This window comes from Drosophila innubila, chromosome X (genome assembly GCF_004354385.1).
Source record: "Drosophila innubila isolate TH190305 chromosome X, UK_Dinn_1.0, whole genome shotgun sequence".
In the NCBI taxonomy this organism is placed as follows: domain Eukaryota; kingdom Metazoa; phylum Arthropoda; class Insecta; order Diptera; family Drosophilidae; genus Drosophila; species Drosophila innubila.
In genome coordinates this window covers 28,652,812-28,676,195 of record NC_047626.1, presented here as the reverse complement: position 1 = coordinate 28,676,195, position 23,384 = coordinate 28,652,812, and the positions used below count along the sequence as shown (strand labels likewise).

At 38.6% G+C, this 23,384-nt stretch overlaps 6 protein-coding genes across 8 annotated transcripts; 3 read left to right on the top strand and 3 right to left on the bottom strand.

The window, feature by feature from the left end:
- The first annotated feature begins 9,204 nt into the window (after positions 1–9,204).
- On the top strand, positions 9,205–10,757 carry LOC117786189 (probable isoaspartyl peptidase/L-asparaginase GA20639). The gene has a single exon (XM_034624315.1). The coding sequence runs from the start codon at positions 9,579–9,581 to the stop codon at positions 10,563–10,565; it is 987 nt and encodes a 328-aa protein (XP_034480206.1). The 5' UTR covers positions 9,205–9,578; the 3' UTR covers positions 10,566–10,757.
- A 292-nt stretch (positions 10,758–11,049) lies between these two features.
- LOC117787873 (UPF0454 protein C12orf49 homolog) lies at positions 11,050–12,356 on the bottom strand. Of its 2 annotated transcripts, none has more exons than XM_034626499.1 (2): positions 11,997–12,356; positions 11,050–11,941 (listed from the first exon to the last, which is right to left on the bottom strand). In XM_034626499.1, the coding sequence occupies exons 1-2, from the start codon at positions 12,105–12,107 to the stop codon at positions 11,393–11,395; spliced, it is 660 nt and encodes a 219-aa protein (XP_034482390.1). In that variant the 5' UTR covers positions 12,108–12,356; the 3' UTR covers positions 11,050–11,392. The 2 variants fall into 2 exon arrangements, with proteins under 2 accessions (XP_034482390.1, XP_034482397.1); XM_034626506.1 differs by having other exon boundaries at positions 11,050–11,938.
- Positions 12,357–12,626: 270 nt separating this feature from the next.
- On the bottom strand, positions 12,627–13,557 carry LOC117789216 (E3 SUMO-protein ligase NSE2). Its single transcript, XM_034628310.1, has 2 exons — positions 13,406–13,557; positions 12,627–13,351 (listed from the first exon to the last, which is right to left on the bottom strand). Exons 1-2 carry the CDS (start codon positions 13,479–13,481, stop codon positions 12,747–12,749), a joined length of 681 nt encoding a protein of 226 aa, XP_034484201.1. The 5' UTR covers positions 13,482–13,557; the 3' UTR covers positions 12,627–12,746.
- A 313-nt stretch (positions 13,558–13,870) lies between these two features.
- LOC117793573 (dnaJ homolog subfamily C member 25 homolog) lies at positions 13,871–15,406 on the top strand. The gene has a single exon (XM_034633927.1). The coding sequence runs from the start codon at positions 14,154–14,156 to the stop codon at positions 15,177–15,179; it is 1,026 nt and encodes a 341-aa protein (XP_034489818.1). The 5' UTR covers positions 13,871–14,153; the 3' UTR covers positions 15,180–15,406.
- A 969-nt stretch (positions 15,407–16,375) lies between these two features.
- On the bottom strand, positions 16,376–18,407 carry LOC117794358 (myoneurin). 2 transcript variants are annotated; one of them, XM_034635007.1, is made up of 2 exons: positions 17,495–18,393; positions 16,643–16,956 (listed from the first exon to the last, which is right to left on the bottom strand). In XM_034635007.1, the coding sequence occupies exons 1-2, from the start codon at positions 18,280–18,282 to the stop codon at positions 16,743–16,745; spliced, it is 1,002 nt and encodes a 333-aa protein (XP_034490898.1). In that variant the 5' UTR covers positions 18,283–18,393; the 3' UTR covers positions 16,643–16,742. The 2 variants fall into 2 exon arrangements, with proteins under 2 accessions (XP_034490893.1, XP_034490898.1); XM_034635002.1 differs by having other exon boundaries at positions 16,376–18,407.
- Positions 18,408–19,302: 895 nt separating this feature from the next.
- Positions 19,303–23,116, top strand: LOC117794391 (DALR anticodon-binding domain-containing protein 3). The gene is made up of 3 exons (XM_034635012.1): positions 19,303–20,158; positions 21,895–22,213; positions 22,267–23,116. The coding sequence occupies exons 1-3, from the start codon at positions 19,389–19,391 to the stop codon at positions 22,552–22,554; spliced, it is 1,377 nt and encodes a 458-aa protein (XP_034490903.1). The 5' UTR covers positions 19,303–19,388; the 3' UTR covers positions 22,555–23,116.
- The last annotated feature ends 268 nt before the right edge of the window (positions 23,117–23,384 follow it).

Below are 23,384 nucleotides of genomic sequence, written 5' to 3'. Positions count from 1 at the left end.
ATAAATTTTAATATTTACTGGATCTGCCTGAAATTATAGGGAAGATACATTCCAAATGTACGCCTAACTCTTACCAACTCTAAGATCTTTTAGTTTATACGAACAGTCGGACATATGTATATCGACTCGGCTGTTTGTGCTGATGAAGAATATATATACTTTTGGGGTCTGGCACGCCGCCTTCCCGCACATGGTATTAAAACACATTCTAAAAAAATTGTTTTGCCTTACCCACCCCCTCCCCCCTTTCCCCCCTAATTTTCATTCAGCGTACGCCCTTGGGTATATCATAGAATCCCTGACAACAAGCTCGCTTGGTAATGACAGCAATTTAGAGTTTAACCATTAGAGGGCCCACAAAATGCCATTGAAATTAAATTACGCACTGCAATAAAAATTACGCGGCAAATCGTATTATAGAATCTCAGTCAGTTTTGTAATTGAGCACTACCCTCTAGTACTGCTGGTAGCGGTCGCTGAATTTTGTTGCTGAGTTCACCATTGAAAACCAAGCAGTGAATTCACCAACGCTATGTTATGTAAATTAATAACGAAAGTAATGCAGCGTCGCACAGTGGGACAATCTCTCATTTTGCTGTACGAAAATGATATCTTTTGAACCTATAAAGATATTTCAAAAATTTAAAAAGCATTTCTTAGGCTTTAAAATGAGCGTTTGCACTGCGTGATAGGCCCGCTGGTTGATTTAGGATTGTCGGTCAAAGTTGAAAAATATTTTCAGTGCATGTAAAATTAAATAAAAAATCAATTTTTTTTGCCCAAAATATACATTTTAATCTTTGTTTACCTTTTAAACAACAATGATTAGTATTTAAAATAATTTAGTTACACCAACTAAAAAAAAAAAAATTGTTTTAGAATAACCTTGTATGATGCTTGGCATAGCGAAAACGTATGTAATTGTACTGCGCTCTTCCTCTTCTATCACCATTTTTTTGCGAGGTTGCATCAGTTTTTGCACTATAACTTTCCAGGACGCAGCTGATCTCATGAAAGACCGGGGTAATTCAGCTATAGAATTAATTACCAAAGAGTCCTGTGGTCATTTTAGTGCTATTTTTAAACACCGCTGGGATAAAAATTAAACAAGTGAAGAAACAAATTTCTCCGGCATTAGAAATGAACGCACTTTTCATATGAAACTAAAAACATAAAGATCGGTCGCAAAACTTGTCTACAACTCAGCTTTAAGGTTAGCATTTTTTGAAAAATTATATAAATGCACATTTGTGCGCGCACTGAAAAACTTTGAGAGAATGTCACGCCCACAATTTTTACCTGATTTCCAAAATCTTTTGCATTTGGGTTGTAAAGTGCGCGAAAGAAGTAAATGGGACACTACGTTCTAAGGAATAACAACTTAACCTTTTAATATATTTTCAAAAAACAAATTATTATATAAACTTAATAATATTATGAATAGATTTTAACATATTTAAATAAAAAAAAATTGGGAAAATTAAGAAAAAAATTAAGACAAAATATTCTGAAGCGAAATAAGTAACTGGGACAAATTCATTATTTGTATGTCAAAACTTAAAAAAAACAAAAACAAAAATTTTTAAACTATACCAATATCTTAAATAGAACACCCATTGTTGTTTAACACCTTCACTATCCGTCCTGGCATTGAATTGACCAAGTTTTGGAGCATTTGTATGTCCAATTTCTCCCATTCTCGCATAATGGCTTCTTTTAACTCTTTTAGAGTTGAAAATTGCTTCCCGTTGGCATAAACCCGTTGAGACAAGATACCCCAAAGATTTTCAATCGGATTTAGGTCCAGGCTGCGTGCTGGCCACTCTAAAACAGGAATTTGGGACTCCTTAAAAAAAGCCTTAGTGAGCCTTGCGGTATGGATGGGTGCATTATCCTGCTGAAAAATCCAGGTATCACCAAATTTATCCTCCAAATTGCACTAACACACTCTCCAAGAGCTCCACATAATTTTGTGCAGTCATTTTATGCGTTATAAAGCACATGGGTGTCTTTCCATTGAAGCCGAACGCAGCCCATATCATAAGTGATCCTCCGTGGAAATTTCTGGACACGTGAACTTTTTTTGGGCACCGTAAATCGCGGTAATAATAGCAGTAGCCATCAGGGCCGTCTAAATTAAACTTTTTCTCGTCGCTAAAAATTATATTTTCCCATTCAGTATCCCAAAATTTATATTTGTTTGCAAACTGTAATCGAGCAGCTTTGTGCCTTGGCAGTAGTTCCGGTTTTAACAATTTTTTTCATACGAAACATTCTCGGAACACTTTAAAATTTGTTGTACACGTCTCGTAGATATCGGTAGAGACAAATTGCTCCGTATTTGGGATGCGCTGATATTTTCCTTGACCGCTAGATTTTTTATTCGCCTTTTGTCCCGGTTGTCAACCAAGGGTGGGCGCCCAGAACGGAGTTGTTTCCCATGATTTTCAGGGTTCTTTATTAATTTTTCCACCGTATTCTTATTTCTGCCAGCCTTGTCTGCAATTTTGCGTATTGACATCCCCGAATCACGCAGTTCCAAGATTCTTCCACGCTCGATATCCGTTAAACGACCAAAACTTGACATTTCTTAACAAAAAAAGAAGCCATTAGGAGCTGTTATAAGTAATGAATTTACTTAAAACTTACTTATTTTTGTTTATTTTAATATTTTCAACAGAATTCAATATGAAAAGTTCAAACTCCACGTGGTTAACCAGTCGCAAATTAAAACAAACTTATCTGTCCCATTTACTTATTTCTTTCGAAAACTCAACATTGTCATCTATAAATAAACATAACGGAAAAGTCTTGCGGTACTTTTTCGAAATTTTTTGCCTACCGCATAAGCACACTATAATCGAAATATAGTGGGAAGAGAGAAACCCAAGAATTGCATCTTACGGTTAATACAGGGTGCCAAATGTTTGTCCCATTTACTTATTTCGGGCACTTTACTTTTATAATCGTTTTCATCAAAAAAATTATTTAAATACCGAAAATGAAGCAAAGCAGACGGGCAACTTTTTATTGTACTTTTTTGCCTTTTTTGACTTGCAAGAAAATGTGATTCACAGTGGAATCAAGCTTTTTGTTGTTGTTGAAAATAACCTTTAGAAAATAACCTTGTACAAAATACCAAAGACATTTTTTTTTTTTTCGATAACTTCTTTTAACATTTAATTCACAATTAATGTTATTAAAGACATAATTGGTGTTATAGAAGCTATCAAATAAAAAAAAAATTGTTTTATTATTCATCTTTTATTTATGGAAATTACTTTTTCTTAACTATCCCACTGTGCGCTGACGAGTAGATGCGGCACGCGCCAATATTTACCGTTGCCTTTTCGGTTTGCTCTTTATTTTTCTGCTGCATCTTCCATTATCTTTGACAACGTGAAGTGGCAAGACGTAAGCGTGTTAATTTAAATTGTGATTTTCAATATTTAAAGTGTTAATATATTTAAAGCGTTTAATAATGGTTAGTAAAGGTCATTTAAAGCGTTTGCAACATTGTCAACGTGAAAAATATAGAAAATGAATGCGTACAGGAAATCTTATAGCTGTGCAAGAACGTGGTGCAATTTTTGGTGATCCAATTGAAAGTGCGAACGAGACAGCAAACAATTTGGACGACTTTAATATGGAAATAGACATTTTGACAACAGTAAACAATGACATTTTAAATGACAAACTAAAAAAGTGGTTTCTTAAATATACCATTGACTTTGTCAAAATTTTAAAGGAAGAACAGCTAAAAGTTGGAGCCTTTTATAAATTTTATTCGCCAGAAATAACACAACTAGCGCCGGTCTAGTAACACAGCTACAAAAAATTGACACAATGAGTCCATTCATTTCTCCCTTGAGTATTGACATTTACATTGACGGTCTCCTTTATTTAAAACCTCCAGCCTCCAAATTTTTGCATATATGCATGAAAATCAACAACAACAAATACGAATAACACAACCACAGAGTGTAAATTAAAGCAACCAAGAAAGTTTATAGTCCAGACTAGTGACGTAAATTTGGGTCGAAACTTCGATGTCGATGTTCATCGATGTTTACAAAATGAAAATCCGATGGTGTATAAAACATCGGTCAAAAATCGGTCAAAACATCGGTCCGATGTTCCGTTTTCTTAACAAAATTCCAATAAAAAAACAAATTTAAAATTTTTTTAAATTAATCGTATGAATTTCATAAAATAATAAAAATTTTGTTATCATAACATTAACAGTTTTTTATTGACTATGTTTAAAATAAATATTATCACAATAAATTCCGTAGATTCAATTCTGTTGATCCATATTTTTGATTAACAATGTTTTAAATTATATTTATAACAATATGTTACGCTTTTATAGCAGTCTTAATCGTTACGACCGATGTTTTTGTCAAACTTCGATGCATCGATAAGCATCGATATCTGCAAAAACATCGCTAAACATCGTTAAATAAAATTCGATGTGCGATGCATCTATGCACTAGTCCAGACCCCTTCCATGGGAATACCTGTTGCATACTTTTAGGAGCTTGTGTTGCTTTAAAAATCAGGGACCGTAACAGTTATAAGTTTTAAAAATAAAAATTGCAACTTGACAATTATTTCCAAACTTTTATTAAAAAGTTGCAAAATAACACTTATTTTTGATTTTTATTAAAAAAGTGCAAAATAATAATTAAATAACAATTGTTATTTAAAAGTTGAAAAATAAGTGTTATATTTGATTTTTATTTTATATGTCACAAGTAAGAGTTATTCAATAAATTTTAAGTAAAAATCAAATTAATAAAAGTTCAGTTGAATGTCTTTTCAAGCAATTGGTGTTTTAAAAAATATTACAAATATTCTTATTCTATTTGTGCCAACCGGACTTGGTGCTTCTTGCTGAAGCTCAGAATAAAATTCGGACCGCTATAACATATTGCTGCAATGGGACCGATCAGTCAAAAATTAACCTTTGAAAAAAACTTGTTTTATTGTTTATATGCTAATAGCTTAGCCGTCTTTTCATAGATTTTAACGGTAAACATACTTAACGCTGGGTAATTAATATAGCTAAATATTTAGAAACAAATTTAATAGCTCAAATGACCATCTTAGATGCATATTCTTTCAGTTTAGTTAAAATCTCTCAACATACAAAAAAGTTTTTTTTGCTAAAACTTGATTTTCGACCGATCGACTATGCCAACTATTTAGTCAACCGATTTGAACCAACAAATTAAAATTCTGTGAGTTTGGTTAGGATATCTAAAAAAAACAAAACAAATTTTCATACTAAAGGACATGCCGCTCCACAAGGAAGTCATCAAAGTCGACAAAAACATGCCTAGACACATAATAATATTATATCGCCGTCTCTCAATAGATTTTAATAAATCTTATCTTAAACGACGCGTAATTAATGCAGCTATGCAAATAAAATAGAAAATAACATTAAATGATTTTTTGACTTTTTCTCGAATTTTAAAGTAAAAAATGATAAGAAATAAGCTAAAAAAAACCATCATTTTCTTAATTCAAGAATTGATATCTCTTAAGCTACTTGTTAAAATCTTTAACTTTGTATTAATGAATTTCAGATATATTCATTAGCTTTCAGAAAAAGTAAAGCTTTGAAAAATCGGTATGGCATTCTCGAGTATGATGACAAATGTGGGTGCACCTTTGAAAAAAAGTAATAAAAAAAGACAGATTTTATAAAAATCTCAAAAAAAAATCTCACCATAAAAAAAATGTTATTCGTCGTTTGAGGTCCCAAATCTATCCGAAAAAGTAGGTTTTGTTATTGTAATTTTTTGGCTGTTGCCTAGTGTAATCTAAGGAATGTCATGTACTTACGAAAAAAATCGGAGAAAACAAACGGTTTATAATCCTTAACTATTATTAGTATATTAAATAAAAATTTAAAAATAAAAATGCGTTTTAATGGTGAGTTGGTTTGGTGAATTACTTATTGATTTTTATGTTGTGGATAGTGTTCAATAAACTGGTTACTGGCATGTTGTGGATATTGGTGAATTCAATAGTAATCGGTAATGCAATAGGTGTCGAGTGGTTACCGGCAATGACATCCCCATGTTAAATTCACTATTGATTTGTATGGGCGGTAATTGGTCGGGTAACCAATGGTGGTAAATGGTAATTAGTGAGCTCACCAATCTTTCACCAACGAGCAGTACTAGAGGGTACCAGCAGTACTAGATGGTAGGTATCGTTGTTCTCTATCCGTGAACGTGCGTGATTCTCTGACTGTTTGTGCTCATAATCAAACGTAGATTGGCTTTGACTTTGTCTACGGAAGTTTAGCGCAATGGAAGTGGAGCAAAGAACTCGGTTCTGACTGTGACTGTGTCCATGTATCTACATATACATACATATGCATAAATACCACTGCTTGGTGCGTGTGAGTGTGTGGCGCATTGTTGTTGAAAAGCGCAGTCCGTGCAACACCCTGGGCAATGCAAATATATGCGCATGTAGACATAAGTACATGCAAGCCGGCGTTGGACGCTCGTTGACGAGGCCAATGGAGTTGATATAACCCAGTTGGGTGTTGCCCCTCTTCAGCCTGGTCCCACAACAGCAATTGGCTTGGGTCTCTGTGTGATGCTCTGAATAAACAGCAGCATGCAGCAAAAGGAAGCCAGGATGCAATGCACCGACCAAAGTCTAGTCGGACGCATGCAACAACCACCCACACAGCAGCCAAGAGGTGAAGATATGAAAAGAGCAAGAGAGTGATGGGGAGAGAATGAAGATGAGTTCATGGCAGGGCGACAACAGGAAGCTTTTGAGCCTTGAGGTCACTGCAAATGCGACGCGTGAAAATTCGTCAAATGCAGGCAAGTGACAGGCTCTGCATTGCTGCCTCTGCCTCTGTCACTGCCACGCCCCCTATTTAAATATGCGGAAAGGCGCACGCACGTTCAAAGCTGTGAATGTGTGCGTGTCTATCCATGTGTGTGCCGCTTGGTTGCGTTTTCCATGTCAGCTGTTTAAGCAGGACCAAGGCAATGCACAGCAGCAGCATCAGCACAAGGACCATGACCAGGGCCAGGATCATGGCATCATGGAGTCGGGCAATTGCTTCGTCATATCCCTGCAATGGTCATTCATATGGTAAACAAGCCCCACACGGACAGCTCTTGAAAGGCAATTAAAAGATGAAGGCAACAGTCAGTCGGAAAGACAATGGAATCACTTTAAAGAATGACCCAAAAAATGCGCCTGGTATGCTGTTACAAAGGTTCTAGATGCATATAAAAGCATTACAACCAACCGCAAATCTCCCAAAACTTTATACATTTTTGGAAGATTTTCGTTTGGTTTCGTTTTCTGTGGCAGCCCCGAATAATTGAATTTATGTTTTTAATTTTCTGTGGAAGTCCTTAAGATTTCAGGCTTTCCATTCTCATCATTATACTACAATCTTCAACGGCCTTAATTTTTTTTTTATTGTCTACCATCCCAGAATTCATTTCATTAAAAAATAGCTGTATTAAAGGCTACCCCTGAAGTATTTATATGAAGGTCTGTCGAGTAGCATGCAACACACTTAAAATAAATTATGTTATGCACATCAAAAAAAAATAGTAACCCAAAGTCGTAATCAATTCAAGAATACTTGCGCCAAAAAAAAACATAGTTCTAAAATACCTGGTCACCACTTTTTAATTTAAATATTTTGTGTTTTTATTCGTTGCATGGACCAACATTATGTTTTAATGTCAACTGGTTCGCTGATTTTGAAAGCCCTGTCCTAAATAATGTTTCGGGACCAATTTTTTCAGAATCAGATTAAACACGCTAAAGATATGCTAATAATCAGGTGTGTTCCAGAAATCTCTAAATTTTTTGAAGAGAATTGCTTTTGAAAGCAACCGTTCGAAATGTCAGTGTACCTCAAATGTCAGAGATTTAGTTATTTCGTTTCAACAACATTTTTAGGTTGAGAAACACAATTCTTTTGGGTTGCTTTGGCGCTGTTAAAAATTTGGGTAAATATCTATTATACGGTTCTCATCTCAAAAAAAAAAAAAAAAACCACAAATAGGGGGTGATTTATGATGAATTTATCAGTAAAAATTAGATTGGTGACTCACTTGGTTTATTTTTAAAAAATCATTGAAATTTTCATACAAAATTAAATTTTGCATGGTTGTATTGTGCAATTTGTCACTACTTTGCCCGTTTACCAACACTACTTTTGTAAGCGAATTTGGTTAAGTACCAAATTTTGACTCGCCCGATTTCTAGCCGTTTTCCAACACTATATATAACGGAATCGTGCAGAAAGCTTTAATTTTTATAAAATGACGTGCACAGGTTCTGATGTTACTGCGAGACAGTTTCTTAGACTCATTAAAAGTGAGTTGTTAGACTTCTTGCGGAGTCACAACGTAATACTCAGTGAAAAGTTGAAGTTTAAACATGTCACGGATAGGATCCATGAGGGGTTTATGGCCATTGGAAGGCTTTACAACCCTTCCAAAGAGGTGGTCATAGATTAATATGTCCATTTAGATGAGCTGAGTTGATAAGGTGAGGAAAAAGCGCCGCAGGCAAAAATTTTTTTTAAAAAAATCGCGCGATTTTTTTTTAAAAAATTTTTGCTTACGGCCCATATATTTCACATCCTCATGGGAAAACGATGATGACGCTGATGACGCAGAAGCTGCAGATGGTATATTTTAAAAAGAAATATGCGGTTAACTAATTAAATATTTTATTAATTTAAAGTTACGGCAACATTTAAACACCAGTTCGAAGTAGTGTTGGTAAACGATTATAAATCATGCGCGTCAAAATTAGTAACTTAACCAGATTCTGTTACAAAAGTAGTGTTGGTAAACGGACAAAGTAGTGACAAAATGCACAAAACAGCCATGCAAAATTTAATTTTGTATGAAAACTTCAAAGATTTTTTAAAAATAAACTAAGTGAGTCCCCAATCTAATTTTTACTGATAAATTCATCATAAATCACCCCCTATTTGTGGTTTTTTTTTTTTTTTTTGAGATGAGAACCGTATAATAGATAATTACCAAAATTTGTAGAACACCTCTGAATAGCATACTACAAATTTTAAAAATTATATTTTCAACTCAAAAATCGAGGATTTTTGTCACTGCAGTTGATTACGATCGATTATAGTTATCGGTTATTGCAATCTTGAGTCGATCAAAGCGTTGCCAGAGCAACAAGAAAAGGATGCGTTAACGGCTGCCACTGCGATTAATTAAAGCACTAAACTACAATATAATTTAATATCTTAATTATAATTAGCAGGTCCAACCTAAAATGCGAAAAGACTTGTCGCTTTATCAACAAGCAAACAAAAACAAAGCGATAAAGCAATAAAGAGAGAGCAGCGCTCAAAGCGTACAATGAAAGCGATGCAGCAGCAGCAGAAGCATAAGGAGAGGAGACGGCGAAGAGAACAACAAAGAGATTGAGCGTGAGAGTGACACTGAGAGCGTTGACGCTGTAAACTGCAGTGTCAGTAGTTGGCAGAACTGAGGCGTAGCTCACAGCAAGTGGAAGCAATTTTAAGGCAGCATAAAATGCCACGCCCAGTGCTATTGATACACGGCGGAGCCGGAGACATAACGGACTCTCGCATAGCCGGCAAGTTCAAGGGGATTAAAGAGGCACTGCGGGCAGCATGGGAGAAACTGGAGCCGTCGTCAAACGCACCTGGCAATGCATTGGACGCCGTTGAAACGGCCGTGCGTTCCATGGAGCTGGACGAGGCGTTCAATGCGGGCTACGGTGCGTGTCTAAACACCGCCGGCGAAGTTGAAATGGAGGCCAGCTTAATGGAGGGGCGAGATCTGCGCTCCGGGTGTGTCACCTTGCTGCGCGATGTCATGCATCCAATTACCGTGGCACGCCGGCTAATGGAGAGGAAACGACATGTCTTTCTAGGTGGTGAAGCTGCCTTGGAGCTGGCACTGAGCACAGGCAGCGAGAGATTGCCTCCAGGCGCTCTGATCACGGAGAGCGCTCGGCAAGCATTGCGGCAGTTTAAGGAACAGCAGGCGGCGGGTGCGGACACCACATACGCACGCACCGAGCTGGATGAGGCACGCACCGATCCGAAGGGAGACACTGTCGGCGCTGTTGCCATTGACTTGGATGGTCACATTGTCGTGGGCACATCGACGGGCGGCATCACGGGCAAGTGGCCAGGACGCATTGGCGATACCCCGCTGCTCGGCTGTGGCACCTATGCTGACAACACCATTGGCGGTGTCTCTACCACCGGACATGGTGAGACAATAATGCGCTACAATCTTGCCCAGCGCATTCTTGGCGCCATTCAGCATCAGGGACTCTCGGCCCAAGCGGCTGCCGACCAGGAGTGTCAACGGATGACAAAGCGTATTGGCGGCACCGGTGGCGCCATTGTCATTGACCATAATGGGCAAGTGGGCATCAGTTTCACTTCCCGCCGCATGGCCTGGGGCTATGTACAGGATGGCATTATTCACTACGGAATCGAGCACAACGAAGTGCTCCAAGAGCCACTTGTGCCCATAAATGAATGAACAACTTAACATTACAATCCGAGATCACAAATAATGATTATTTTCTATTGTTAAATTCAAAAAATCAACGTCAAGAAAGAAAGATACAAGAAAAAGAAAAATGTTCTAATGATTCTTCCAATGATATCTTATTATTGATTTTTATGGACCTTCATCAATGATAATGATTATTTTTCAGTAATTTTATAGAAATCCAACAGTAATCATTTGTAATTGCAATTAATATTTATTTTGATACAAAAAAAATCATAAGGGAAGATTATTAGTGTTTTTTTTTTCATTCAAATATAATGATTACTGACAAATTATTGTATAAATTATTCAAAATAATCATCAATAATGAAAATTTTTTTAAATCATCTAATAATCATTACTATGTGAGTTGTAAAAATATAACTCAAAAGGATTTTCTAAATCAATATGTAACCATCACTATGTAAGTTGTAAAAATAAAACTTAAAATGATTACGTTCTCTGGTTACAATTTTCATTTGAATAAATTACTTTAATAAAGCACAAAAGTCAGAAATATACGTATATACAGCAAAGCTCATCAATATATGTATATATGATCTATGTACATGATTAACCTTAGGGACATTTAATTGTTTAGCTTAATTCTAAGATAATTGTTCATTATTTCCAGACCGAACTCGGATTTCCTTGAAAAAAAAAATACAAATAAAAATAGAAAACCTGAGATAAAACAATAGACGAGCATTTGGAGCTCTATAGACACTAATGGGTTACTAATTGGGTTTGTTGTCCCCGACTATAGAGATTGCACATGACCTTTTGCGGATTTCCTGGGCGGGTTAGTTAGAACCCTAACCCTGGCCACCTCGGGGCGCCACTTCACGTTGGGACTCGTGTGCCTCGGTGGTGCCATAGCAATATTTGGCCGCCTCGTTGCGGTATTTGTTCTCGTGCTCAACGGAATGCGAGTTGGTGCGACACTTGACCAGGCACAGCTCGAAGTGATCCTCCACGCTGGCATATATATATTTTTGTGTATCGGACGCCCGTAGCACTTGCTCCAGCAACGGTCGCTTGTTCGGATGCAGGCAGCAGGAGACACAGTATTCGTAGATGCCACAGCAGTGAGATGTGCCGTTGCAGCTTTGACAGCTATAGTAGCTAATATCGGGCAGCTCCACGTTGCAGCAACCGTTGACCAGCATCTGTTCGCGCAGGCAAACAAAGCCCCGCTCATCCGCCAGAAGTTTGCGTCCCTGCACCGAATTGCGGCAGTGTAGTTCCGGATCATGGGTACGATTAAGATGTTCTTCGGGCGCAAGCAGCTGTTGTTGCCAGAGCAGCGGGCGCGTCCGTTGCACATTATACTCATCATAATGCAGTCCACTGAAAGCTCCCTTCTGAAGTTAAGAACTAAATTAATTACACAAACGGATTACCCATCATGTTACTCACCCGATCAAAGAGGTTGCCAAATATATAAACTAAAGCGAGCAGCACAAGGATTATGTAAATGAAGCGACGTCTCAGGAGGCGTGTCAGTGCGGCTGGCCACATCGTATGCATCGAATGCACAGTACAATGGCATCGGCATCATTGCCAGCGGCGTCCTTCTGATTCTGTTTCTGGTTCGTTGGTTAACGTTACGTTCCGTTCCGTCAACGGTTGTAGCGTTGTTGCTGTGTCACAGCCTTTTTTTGATTTGCACGCTTCATGCACATTTGTTGTTCAACGGTTAGTTTTTGTTGATGCCCCCAAATATACTCGAGTAATATTTGCAATTTGTTTTGAGTCAAACAGCTGAGAGCGCTACCAGATAGTCTGAAAAAAACATCAATGGTAAAATCTATAGTATCCATGCGCGATAATTTTCTGTTTATATAGTTGTGTAGTAATTTGTTATTCTTGTATTTTACTTGAAATACATTTGCCTACTTTTGGATAATTGTTTTCTTTAACTTTCTGCCATCTATGAATTCACTATCGATATTCCACTGTTGACCATATGGCAACGCCCCGAAAATTTTATCGATGAAATTCTTAATCTTATAAACAATTGTTTAAAAAAGCATATAAGACAAAAAATTATAGGTTGTTTTGACCTCGACATTGTGTGAGCTAAGAAACTCTGCGATTGAATTTTTTTATTTTAATTTTTAAATATTATTATTTCACAGCCATTTTGTTAAAATGGAATTTGTTTTGTTAATCTTCATCTTCGGAGGATAAAAGGGCTGCCTGATCGGCTTTATGTTCATTGATCTTTTGCTGCAATGTCAGATCGGCTTGAAGATGGTTCGGTTGTATGTAGATTTTGGTTACACAGCCAACAACTGGACAACGTACGCTCATGTTATTCTTAATGACAGACATGACAGAATCCCGATCGTAGTGATGACCACACTTGATGTTTCGCACGGGATTCAACATGAGTCCCTTGGTCCATGGATCATACATTGAACAAGCCGTGTTACCGGATTCCATGATTTCCATAATTTCAGCTTCCACATTACTATTGGAACCGCTGGCGGTTGAAGCGTTTAAGTTACCAACTAATTCATCCTTAAACTCTTTGTACTCAGACGTTAGCTTGACATTAGAACGTTTCTTTTCTTCAGCTGCATTTAAGTCGGCATATTTCTTTTCAAATTGTTGCAGTGTATCGCTGTCATTGGCGGCCATTTCTAAGATTTGATCAAGACGTTTCTGTTTGGTTTTCAAGCGAATTAAAGTTTCGCCCATTTCCAAACGCTTTTCAAGTATTTCATCGTTGAACTTTTTAAGCTCATCTCGCAGTTTATCTCCAGTACCTTTAAAACAAAGACTTTAAGCCATGTTAAAGTTGATTGTAGGCGGGAACTTACCTTCGAATGATTTCATGTACTCAGCGTTCTCAACAATGCATTTTTTCATATTATTTATATCATTAAAAAAATCCATGGCAAACACTTTTAAGTGTTTTGTAACATATGAAATAGAGTTTACAGAATCGACTAAAACAAGAAAAAAGCCGGCAAATTGTATTAAGGATGGGTATCGATGTAGAGAAACGATATGCAAGTAATATCGATACAGTGACGCCAATATTAAATAACTATCGGAACTACTACTGTGCTCAAGCGAACAGCGCGAAGCGCACAATTTAAAAATATAAAGAGTAAAACATATTTTTTTCAATAAAATTTTGTACTGGTTTGTCATATGGCACTACATAAAATATTATATTTGTATTAGCTTTAAATAACTTTCTTCGTTTGCGAACTGAAGCTAAAGAACTGGCTCAGATGTAAAGGCCGCCGAATTAAATTGGTTCCGTTGGGCACCGCTACAACTCTAGAAAAGAACTGCAAAGAACGTTAAGAAGCTGAGGCCGTGAGCGAGGTGAAAGTGGCAAAGGCCCGTAAGCGCCAGCATTGAAGCGACTTAGCAACGTAGCAACAATAAACGGAATATAACAGTTGCTAAGCAGCAAGCATACACACGTATAGGGGAGCATTGTGTGGAGCTGTCAAACAGTTGAATCCACAGCACACCACGTCAAGTGCACAGGAGCAACAGCTGTTGCTCACACACAAAGACACACACCCGCACAGACATATATACATATACAAAATGCCACACACACAATCGCAAAGATGGCTGTACAGCTGTGTGTTGGTGTGCATGCTGCCCACACTGTGCCTGGGCTTACTGGAGGGTCTCTACTGCGGCAAGGAGAACTGCTACGATGTGCTGGGCGTGACACGTGAATCGTCCAAGTCGGAGATAGGCAAAGCCTATCGCCTGCTGGCCCGTAAGCATCATCCGGATCTGCATCGCGGCGAGGAGGCCAAAGCACTTGCCGAGGAACAGTTTAAGCTGGTGGCCACCGCCTACGAGATACTCCGAGATGAGGAATCCCGCAACGATTACGATTACATGCTGGACAATCCGGACGCATATTATGCCCATTACTATCGCTACTATCGACGACGCGTGGCGCCCAAGGTGGATGTACGTGTGGTAATTGTAGTCACGCTGACCATCATCTCGGTGATTCAGTACTATTCGGGATGGCAGCGATACGATGCGGCCATCAAGTACTTTGCCACGGTGCCCAAATATCGCAACAAGGCACTGGACATCGCCCGGGATGAGATCCAGGAGCGTATACACAATCGCAAGGGCAAGAATCGAAAGAATCTTTCCAAGACAGAGCAAAAAGAGGAACTGGAGCGTATCATACGCAAGGTCATCGAGGAGAAGATGGACGTCCAAGGCGGCTATGCGAAGCCAACGCTCTGGGATGTCCTCTGGGTGCAGTTGATCATCTGTCCCTACACCTTGTTCAACTTTATTGTGTGGCATGCTCAATGGTTCTGGCGCTACACGATCCTCAAGCAGGAGTACGGACGGGAGCAGCAGCTCTATTTGATAAGACGCCACATGGGCATGGGTCAGCATCAGTTCAACTCGCTGGAGGACAAACAGATTGAGGAGTATCTGCAATTGGAGCTGTGGCAACGGGACAACTTTGTCGCGTGGAAAGCCGATCAGGATGAGGAGATGAAGAAGAAACTGGCGGAGAATCCTCGCTATAAGGCCTATCGCCGTTATATGAAGAACCATGGACCCGGTCGCATTACTTTCGAGGATTAGAGAGACGACACACCTGTTGATGTTCAAGTTTTATTGTTCCATCTCGTCGCCAAATGGCCTAAACTGTAATTTATTATTTCATCCTCCTCCTTTACTACCTACATTTTTTTTATATACGAGTATACATACATATATATATTTTTTACCAACTTTTTATACAAATGTTCAATGTGTGTAGGGCAATAGTTTAAAAATAAATTATGTTAATAATTCTTTAAGCCATCAAATTTCGCCCATGGCCAAAACGTTGACCTCGCCATTGAAAACCGGTCCGGCTCGGACCGTACCAAAACGTGCTGTCTCCCATTTCATCTTCTTCTCAGTAAAACGGCCACACAGTGCGCGCCATCTGACTAGAAACGTGTGTTAAGCACGTACCAAATCGCAATTAGAAACCCAACCCCTGTTAAAACAAAAAAAAATATCAAAAATCGTTGTAGCTCAATTGTTTTAATTTTTGTTAAAAAAAAAATATACAATTAATATTATATTAAATGAAATCTAATTCAATTCGAAACAACTTTTATGATTTTAAGAGATGCCAAGTTACTCAATGATTTTTTTTTGTTTATTGAATCGATTAATATGTTTCTAATTTCATAGATATAAACCGGAAGTATTTGCTAAAGTGAGTTATATGAAGAAGCGAACTATATCTAATTTTCCGCTGGAAAACACCGTATTTAATTTATTACGATTAATCAAGTTTTAGTAACTTGTTTGTTTCTTGAGATATCTGGAACAAACATACAAGAGAACATTTGGTAAATATCGGACAAATAGTGCAATATATGAAGAATGTGACTATATCTGTGCCTATCTTGAATTTCCTAATTTTTCGCTGAAAAAAGTGTACTTAATTTATTCAGAGAAATGAAGTTTTAGTAACTTGTTTGTTTCTTGTGATATCTGGACCAACATTTGGTAATATTATACTAATATATCACATTGAATATAGTGGACGAACAATGCAATAGTTTGGCCCCAACAAAAACTGTTGTTATATCCTTTAATATATTTCATTCTTTAAAGTAAAGGTATATTTTTTATAAAAAAAAATCGCTGAAAATGATAAAGTGAGAATGCGGAATTAGCATATATGGCGTGCAACCAGTGGCTCGTGTACACAGTTGTTTTGACCACATTTTTCCAAAATTAAAAACAAGGAACAACAGAAAGAACAAGAAAAGAGTTCATTTAAGACTTTTGTTATTGAATATGTTGGTAACCGTTGCCAACTCGGCTTTATTTACACAGGTGTTGAGCACTATTCTAAATTGTTTAGCATGCATGTTTCCCATAGATTATGATTACGTACTAGAGGGGAGTTCGGGTGGGTTGGGTTGTTGTGGTTGTTGGGTAGTAGTAGAATTTAATCCATCAAGTATTTGGTATCGCTGACCAGATCATCGGCATCGAGCAGATCACCAACGAGGCCATAGGGCACCTTAACATGCTGAACATTTTGAAATTCATTCTCATCCAGCTCCGTATCATGGTAATCGTCCAGATCATGCTCCTCCGTCTCGTCGGCATCCTCGTCGTTAAACATGAAATCATTGGTCACAATGCATTCCTCCAATACTTTGTTGGCCTGTTCCCCGCCCACTTGGCTAAGGGAGGCGATGCCAATGCCAACACTGACACCGACACCAACACTGACACTGTCATCATCATAATCATCATCATCATCCACATCTGCAATGTCGTCGTTGTCATCATATTGCAAATGATGTTGCTGCTGTTGATGTTGCTGCTGTTGATGTTGTTGCTGCTGCTGTTGTCGCTGTTGCTTGCGCGTCGGCAATCTCTGAAGCGTTCCAGCCGTGCTCCCAGCCAGCTCCATCAAGTTGGGCTGGTTAATACGATGCTGCTCCAGATGCGTGGCCAGATAACATTTCTTGGTGAATCCCTTGTCACATTGTGTGCACTGGAATTGCTTTTTGCCCGTATGCGTTCGCCGGTGCACGGACAGCACATGGGCATAGGCGAATCCCTTGTTGCACACCTCACATACATAGGGTCGCTCTCCGGTATGGATGCGTTCATGCTTCTTGCTGCTGCCAAAGTCCGAGAAACGTCGCTCGCAATAACGACAGCCGTACGGCTTCTGTCCGGTGTGGACGCGCATGTGACGTCGCAACTCCACGTTGGAGATGAACGCCTTCTGGCATACCTCGCAGGGATAGGGTCGCTCGTTGTTGTGGCGTCGCATGTGTGCGTTGAGGGCATGCTGATACTTGTACGTGTTGCCACAGATGTCACAGATCTTGGGCTCTGTGGAGCGTCGATTTCTGTTGTTGTTGTTGCTGATGATGTTGTTGTTGCTGCTGGTGTTGCTGATGTTGTTGTTGCTGCTGTTGCTGCTGGTGACTGTGACACACGGCATTGTCTGCACCTCCTCCGGCTGTTCATCGGACAGTTTGTACTGCTCATCAACCTCCTCCTCCTCCTCCTCTTCCTCCAGCTTCTGCTCCAGATCCAGCTCCTGCTCCAGATTTTGCTCCAAGTCCTGAACATTGCTCGATTCCGACTCTATGGCATCTGTGCCCCAGTCAACACCCAGAGCAATCATTTTGTCATCATCATTATCAGATGCAACACCTGTCAGATCCTGTAGGACAATTGTGGTCACCGCATCCTCTTTCTTCACCAAAGTGAGCGTATCTCCATCGCCAACATCGTCGTTGTAATACTTTAATCTGCTGGAGGCCGGCTCCGTTTCGAGACGTTTGATTCTTAGGCTGGCGGGCAATTTGAGCTGCTGTTGCTGCTCCAGCTGCAGCTTGTCCACGTCCAGCAGGAGTGTTGCCGTCGCCGCCGATTGGAACACCTTCTGCGCCTCGAGACACTTCTGCTGGAAACGGTACGTGATGCTCAGCTCGTTGCGGCAGCCGTGACAGATCTTGTCCGGCAATTGGGCGAGCAGTGGCCTGTCCAGTTGCAATGCACTGCAGCTCCGGATTTTGTCCACTATTTGCATATGTGGTGTCTCCAGATCCTGGCCGTAAATCGAGCAATATCCCTGCTCTGCCCGCAGGCATATGAGGCAGACGGCGCCTAGATCCACTAGGCGAGATCCAGAGCCCAAATTACGCGGCATTTCTTTTTACTGTTTATTATTTGGATTCTGAAAACAAAACGCCCACACAAACACACACACATACACTCACACACACATACAATGCTTTATTTTGTGTGTCTATTTTGTGCGTGTTGCGCTTTGTTGTTGTTTGTTGCAGCTAGAGATGTGCGATTTTCAGGTCACTGTTACTTATCACAAGTATTTTAAGGTAACTGCACCTGCGACAACCAAATCTTAAAAGTTGCATTTATAATGTTGATAGAGTGGCTTACGCTGCTTTAAATTAAAGCGAAGTACTTTAAAGCACCTTTATAAATAGTTTTTTAATGCGCTTTATCGTAGCTTGCTTTTTAAGCCCGTCGCTAATATTTCAAATCGCTTAAAAAGAACGTATAAACACTTATCGGCGAAGAAAAAATAAAAATAAAATGTTGTAAGAAAACACGATTTTGGTTACATCTGGTTCAGCTGCTCTATAAACATGGTAAATATCAGCTTTATAAGCTCCAAAATCACTGAATGCGCAAATCGAACTATTCATATGATACTATTCATAAGTGAAAGTATTCGAAATTTCCATATATATGAATTGTTGTTTCAGTATCATAAATATACGTTAAGTGCAAAATTCTACTAGGCGTCACTGATTTTCCACACACAATTATCATCATATAGCTCAGCTCTAGTTGCAGCGAAACTCTATCGATAGTCGTGCAGCTCCATCGGATCGACTCCATCTATCGATAGATAGACTGTTTTTATATTTAAAATATAATAGTTTATATTAACTTGTTCCCTTCTGTTTCAAATATCGTAATAAAACCACACTTTATGTGTGAAACTGAAATGAGAGGCTACTGTTAATGTCGATCATTTTCAAATATATTTCAACTTTTGTTGTTTATTTATTTACTTCATTTTAAAAGCGAGTAGCATAGCGTTCACAACTAGTAATTCTCAAAAATTGTTTCCTTAAAAATAAATACACTTATCTCCCAAGAAGGGAAGTATCGTACATTATCGATAAATTATCGCTTTCGCTTAAAAACATAACTGTTGCATTCCCGTTTTGTTCGTTTGTTTGTTTTAGTTGTTTGCTGATTAATTAATCAAGTTTCAAACAAATGCATACCCACGATATGGACATGTCGCACAATCCAATAACCAAGTTAACACGCCAATTGATTGATTTCTTTGCCATTTACCCGGATAAGGAGGATGCTCCACGTTTACAACGCTACGGCGAACTCATAAGATATCACAACGAAGATCTGGTGGAACTGGGCGATCTCAGCATTGCGGCAAGTAAAATAAATTGGATATGTTTTAGCCAAAAGAATGGCATGCTATTACGCATCGATTCGGATCAATTGCTACCGGATGAGGAGTCAATGGAACAGCTGTTGGAGCACAGCAAGCAATGGCTATTCCCCCTGCTCAGTGTGTCCAAGCTGCGCAAGGAGCGTTATGCACTCCGCTTTCAGCGTGCTCCAATCATTGCCTATGTACTCGACTCGATTTTGCAGCAGGGCGACACTTATGGCCAGGTCAAAAAGTTGGAAAATAGCAATGATGAGAATATGCCCACACTCTGTCTCATCCTACATGAAAAGTTCGCTGAAATAGATGGCGGCAATATCAAAGAGCTGCACAAATTCCGGGCTAAGCAACTGTTCCTGATTGTGCGCCGCCTACTGAACTATGATCACTACCGCCTGGTGGAACCGGAGGACAAGACCGACGACACTATTATTGTCAGCGTTGAGTGCAATAATCAATCACGTCGTTGTGCCACCGAGCAATCCCCACAAAAATACGTTCGCTTAGCTTGCGGTCCGGTTCTGGAGCCGACCAAGAAGACGGCCACAATGCTAACTAGCAGCAGCTACATGGCGTAAGTACGAGGGTGGGCTAATAAGTCATTGGCTCACTTTGGAACGCAGTTACGTTAATTATACCCGTTACCTTAAAAACTAAGTAAAATGGTATATTAAGTTCGTTGGAATTCATGTAACAGCGAGAATGAGGCATCTCCGACCCTACAAAATATATATCGAGCTCTATTTGTTTTTTTTTAATGCAAATACCAACAGCATCTGCACTCAAAATATTCAATTTTAGTTTTATATATATAGTATTTACCGAGATATAGGCCTATCAATTATAACGTAGGCGACAGACGGAATACGAAACACGACACACGATAATTCAAAAGAAACTCTTTTCTGTGAAATTTGTTTTTTGTCGCTTGCGTCTTTTATGCAAACAGGGCTCGATAAATTCTTGATCAGCATCAACAGACGAGTCGATATAGAACTCGGAGACTACAAGAGATAGAGCAACCAAATTTGGCAATCAGATTTCTATTGACTCCACGCAGGTTAACTTTGTTTTAAATTTTAGCACGCCACCGCAAATCGGGAGAATTCGCCACACCCACAGTTTTTAAGATAATACATTTTTTATGGTATTTAACATCACTTAATAATATCTATTATCTCACCTAATAGCTAACGAAAGTTATTAAAAATTAAGGCAATACAAGCATTCAAAAATATGTAGTGGTTTTTATTAGGTAGTATTCTAGGTATTCTATGGTCGGGATCTCGACTATAGCCTTTCCGACTTGTTTTTCAATATAATATTCCATATCGTTCCACTTCTGCATGTCCTTCAAATAATAAGACAGATATTTGTTTGAGAAATAACATCGTCACTAGACGGAAATCTTCTGTCTTTTTTATGGTAGTTGCCAAATCAATTCGAGCCCCTAATCATTAGTGCCTAATGCATTCAATCTCTCCATTTTAGCTACGCTCTTTTGAGCCGCAGCGTTTAAATAGGTCGTTTTATTCGCAATCCCTCATCGAATCAATCGAAGAGCTTTGTATAGCATTTTTCGGTTATTGTTTTGACCCAGACCGTTCAAATTTTCCAGCCCAGTTCGAAATTATTAATAACTGTTATAAATAAGATTTAAATAAGTAAACATTTTCCTCTTACAACTAGCGAATTTTTCAATCATTTATATATTATTTTATAGAAAATTCTTTGATCGAAATTAGAGCTCTTTAACCTGATGCGTCTATTATTTAGAGAAGCGGAGGGCACAAACTTTTCAATAGGAGCACTACAAAAACATCTAGAACAAATAAACAGTCATGAAACCAAATGTGCGAGCAATAAAAAATGTCGTCGTCAGCGATAGCTTCAATCGAGCACACAGAGCGTGTATTTTGATATTATTATTATTATATGACCTGAATCAGCTATTGGGGCATGGCCTGATGCGCAATTTGCCTCCACGCGATGGTAACACTAAGGGCTGACAGGGCTTTTGCATGTATTTTGTTATTGTAAGCTCGCTCGCTTGTGCGCCTCTCTGGCGCCATCTACCAAAATATAACGAGTAGAGCACTGTGAGCAGCAGGACGAAAGACGTGTCCACCGTTGGCTTAGAATATTTTTGTACTTCGTGACTTTTATGTCTACCGTGCTTTCGGTCTTTTTGGTAAGGCTCCCCCGCATGAAAAATTTATAAGTAACATAACACTTGTAGCGCTGGGAATCAATGAAATAAATGAAATTAAGTTTACTTTTAATCGCAATCTAACGATCTTTAATTCTTAGGCTGCGCTCCAATGATATGCTTTTAATAGCCATGCATCGTCATGGAGTACGTGAGTGCGGCAAGGGTACTGATTTGGAGCGTCTAATGCAACGCCTTGGTCATGCAGCCGTCATTGTGGATCTGTTCGAGGTGCGTCATGGTACTGGTGCCACTGTGGTACGCAACGGTTCAGGCAGTTCCAAGGGCGCAAACTATGTACTTTATAATTCGGCGCGTCTGGAGACGTTGCTGCGCACCTTTGCCGCCCAAGTGAATGCTGGCGTCTATGAACCCTTGCCACCGCTGGAAAAAATCGATCTGAGTCTACTTGAAGACGAGGTATGTTTACACTTGAATACCAATATCTGTTGATATTATCCTTTCGTTTTCAGCTCGATTGGCAATTGATTTATGGCTATTTGCTCAGCTTTCCGGAACTTGTCGAGTCAACACTGATGCAACTGCTGCAAGGTCAGTGTGCCGTCCATCTTCTCGTGCGCTACATTGTCAATTTGGCCAGCTTGTTTAGTCGCTATTACCGCAACAAACAGATTCTCGTACAGAAGCGATCAAACCTGATGCCTGTGCTATATGCCCGCATTTATTTGGTGAAAGCGGTACGTCAGGTACTTAATTCAGCGCTGGCGCTACTTGGAATACAGCCAGTTGACTATATGTAAAATGTCTTTATATCGAATGCTGTAAAATAATGTAAGAAAAAAAAGCGAGATTTTCTTTTTGTATATTTAATGTACAAATTGTTTAAAATGTAACAACAAAGCTATGATTTATATGAATAAGGCTTGAGAATATTGCTGGGTGTGCATAGTGCAACCTCGATAAGTTTGTTCTTATATAACTTAATAGATGCCCTTGCAAAAGGCTAAATATAGTTTATAATTTTTTGGTTCCCTACATTAATACACATTTAAAATATGTATGACAGTCGGAATAGTTACTGCCTCAGAAGCAATAGCTGGCTTTTGTATTTGTAGGTATAAGGAATACTTGTCACTTAAGTTTTCATCGAATTTGATCCATAGTATCTGCAATTATTTGCTTACATTTAATTTATAACTACATCTACAGATGTTTGTCGAAATGATATTAAATAAAAGACTTAAATTAGTATAAGACTATAGAGCAGCTGGCCAAAAAACTCCGTTGTAAACTGAAAAACACTGTTTAATTTCTCATATTTATATAAAGTTTGTTCAATAAACTCTTATTTGTAAAAGGCAAGTTGAAAATAAGTTTTCTTTTTAGGAACTTCGTATAGTCTATAGTTTTGCAAGGGCTTTTATTTTCGGCATGCCAAATTGAATCTTCTTTCTCTCTCGCTTTCTTTCAATTTATATATTTCATCCCCCTCTTATTCATAAGTATCATACACAGCCAAGATCCGTGTTTCGCATACAAATAATTTTATAACATGGAATTATCTGTACATAAAATAAATTTCATATCAATTTCTGATATTTTGAGAATTTTTGTATGCTATATACAGTAC

Excerpts from the sequence above, each read along its gene's own strand:
- LOC117786189 (XM_034624315.1), top strand. The coding sequence starts at position 9,579 with ATGCCACGCCCAGTGCTATTGATACACGGCGGAGCCGGAGACATAACG.
- LOC117787873 (XM_034626499.1), bottom strand. The coding sequence starts at position 12,107 with ATGCATACGATGTGGCCAGCCGCACTGACACGCCTCCTGAGACGTCGC. Across the intron at positions 11,942-11,996 it reads TTGGCAACCTCTTTGATCGG|AAGGGAGCTTTCAGTGGACT; the intron begins GTGAGTAACATG and ends TCTTAACTTCAG.
- LOC117789216 (XM_034628310.1), bottom strand. The coding sequence starts at position 13,481 with ATGGATTTTTTTAATGATATAAATAATATGAAAAAATGCATTGTTGAG. Across the intron at positions 13,352-13,405 it reads GTACATGAAATCATTCGAAG|GTACTGGAGATAAACTGCGA; the intron begins GTAAGTTCCCGC and ends TTTGTTTTAAAG.
- LOC117793573 (XM_034633927.1), top strand. The coding sequence starts at position 14,154 with ATGCCACACACACAATCGCAAAGATGGCTGTACAGCTGTGTGTTGGTG.
- LOC117794358 (XM_034635002.1), bottom strand. The coding sequence starts at position 18,282 with ATGCCGCGTAATTTGGGCTCTGGATCTCGCCTAGTGGATCTAGGCGCC.
- LOC117794391 (XM_034635012.1), top strand. The coding sequence starts at position 19,389 with ATGCATACCCACGATATGGACATGTCGCACAATCCAATAACCAAGTTA. Across the intron at positions 20,159-21,894 it reads ACTAGCAGCAGCTACATGGC|GCTGCGCTCCAATGATATGC; the intron begins GTAAGTACGAGG and ends TTTAATTCTTAG. Across the intron at positions 22,214-22,266 it reads TGAGTCTACTTGAAGACGAG|CTCGATTGGCAATTGATTTA; the intron begins GTATGTTTACAC and ends TTTCGTTTTCAG.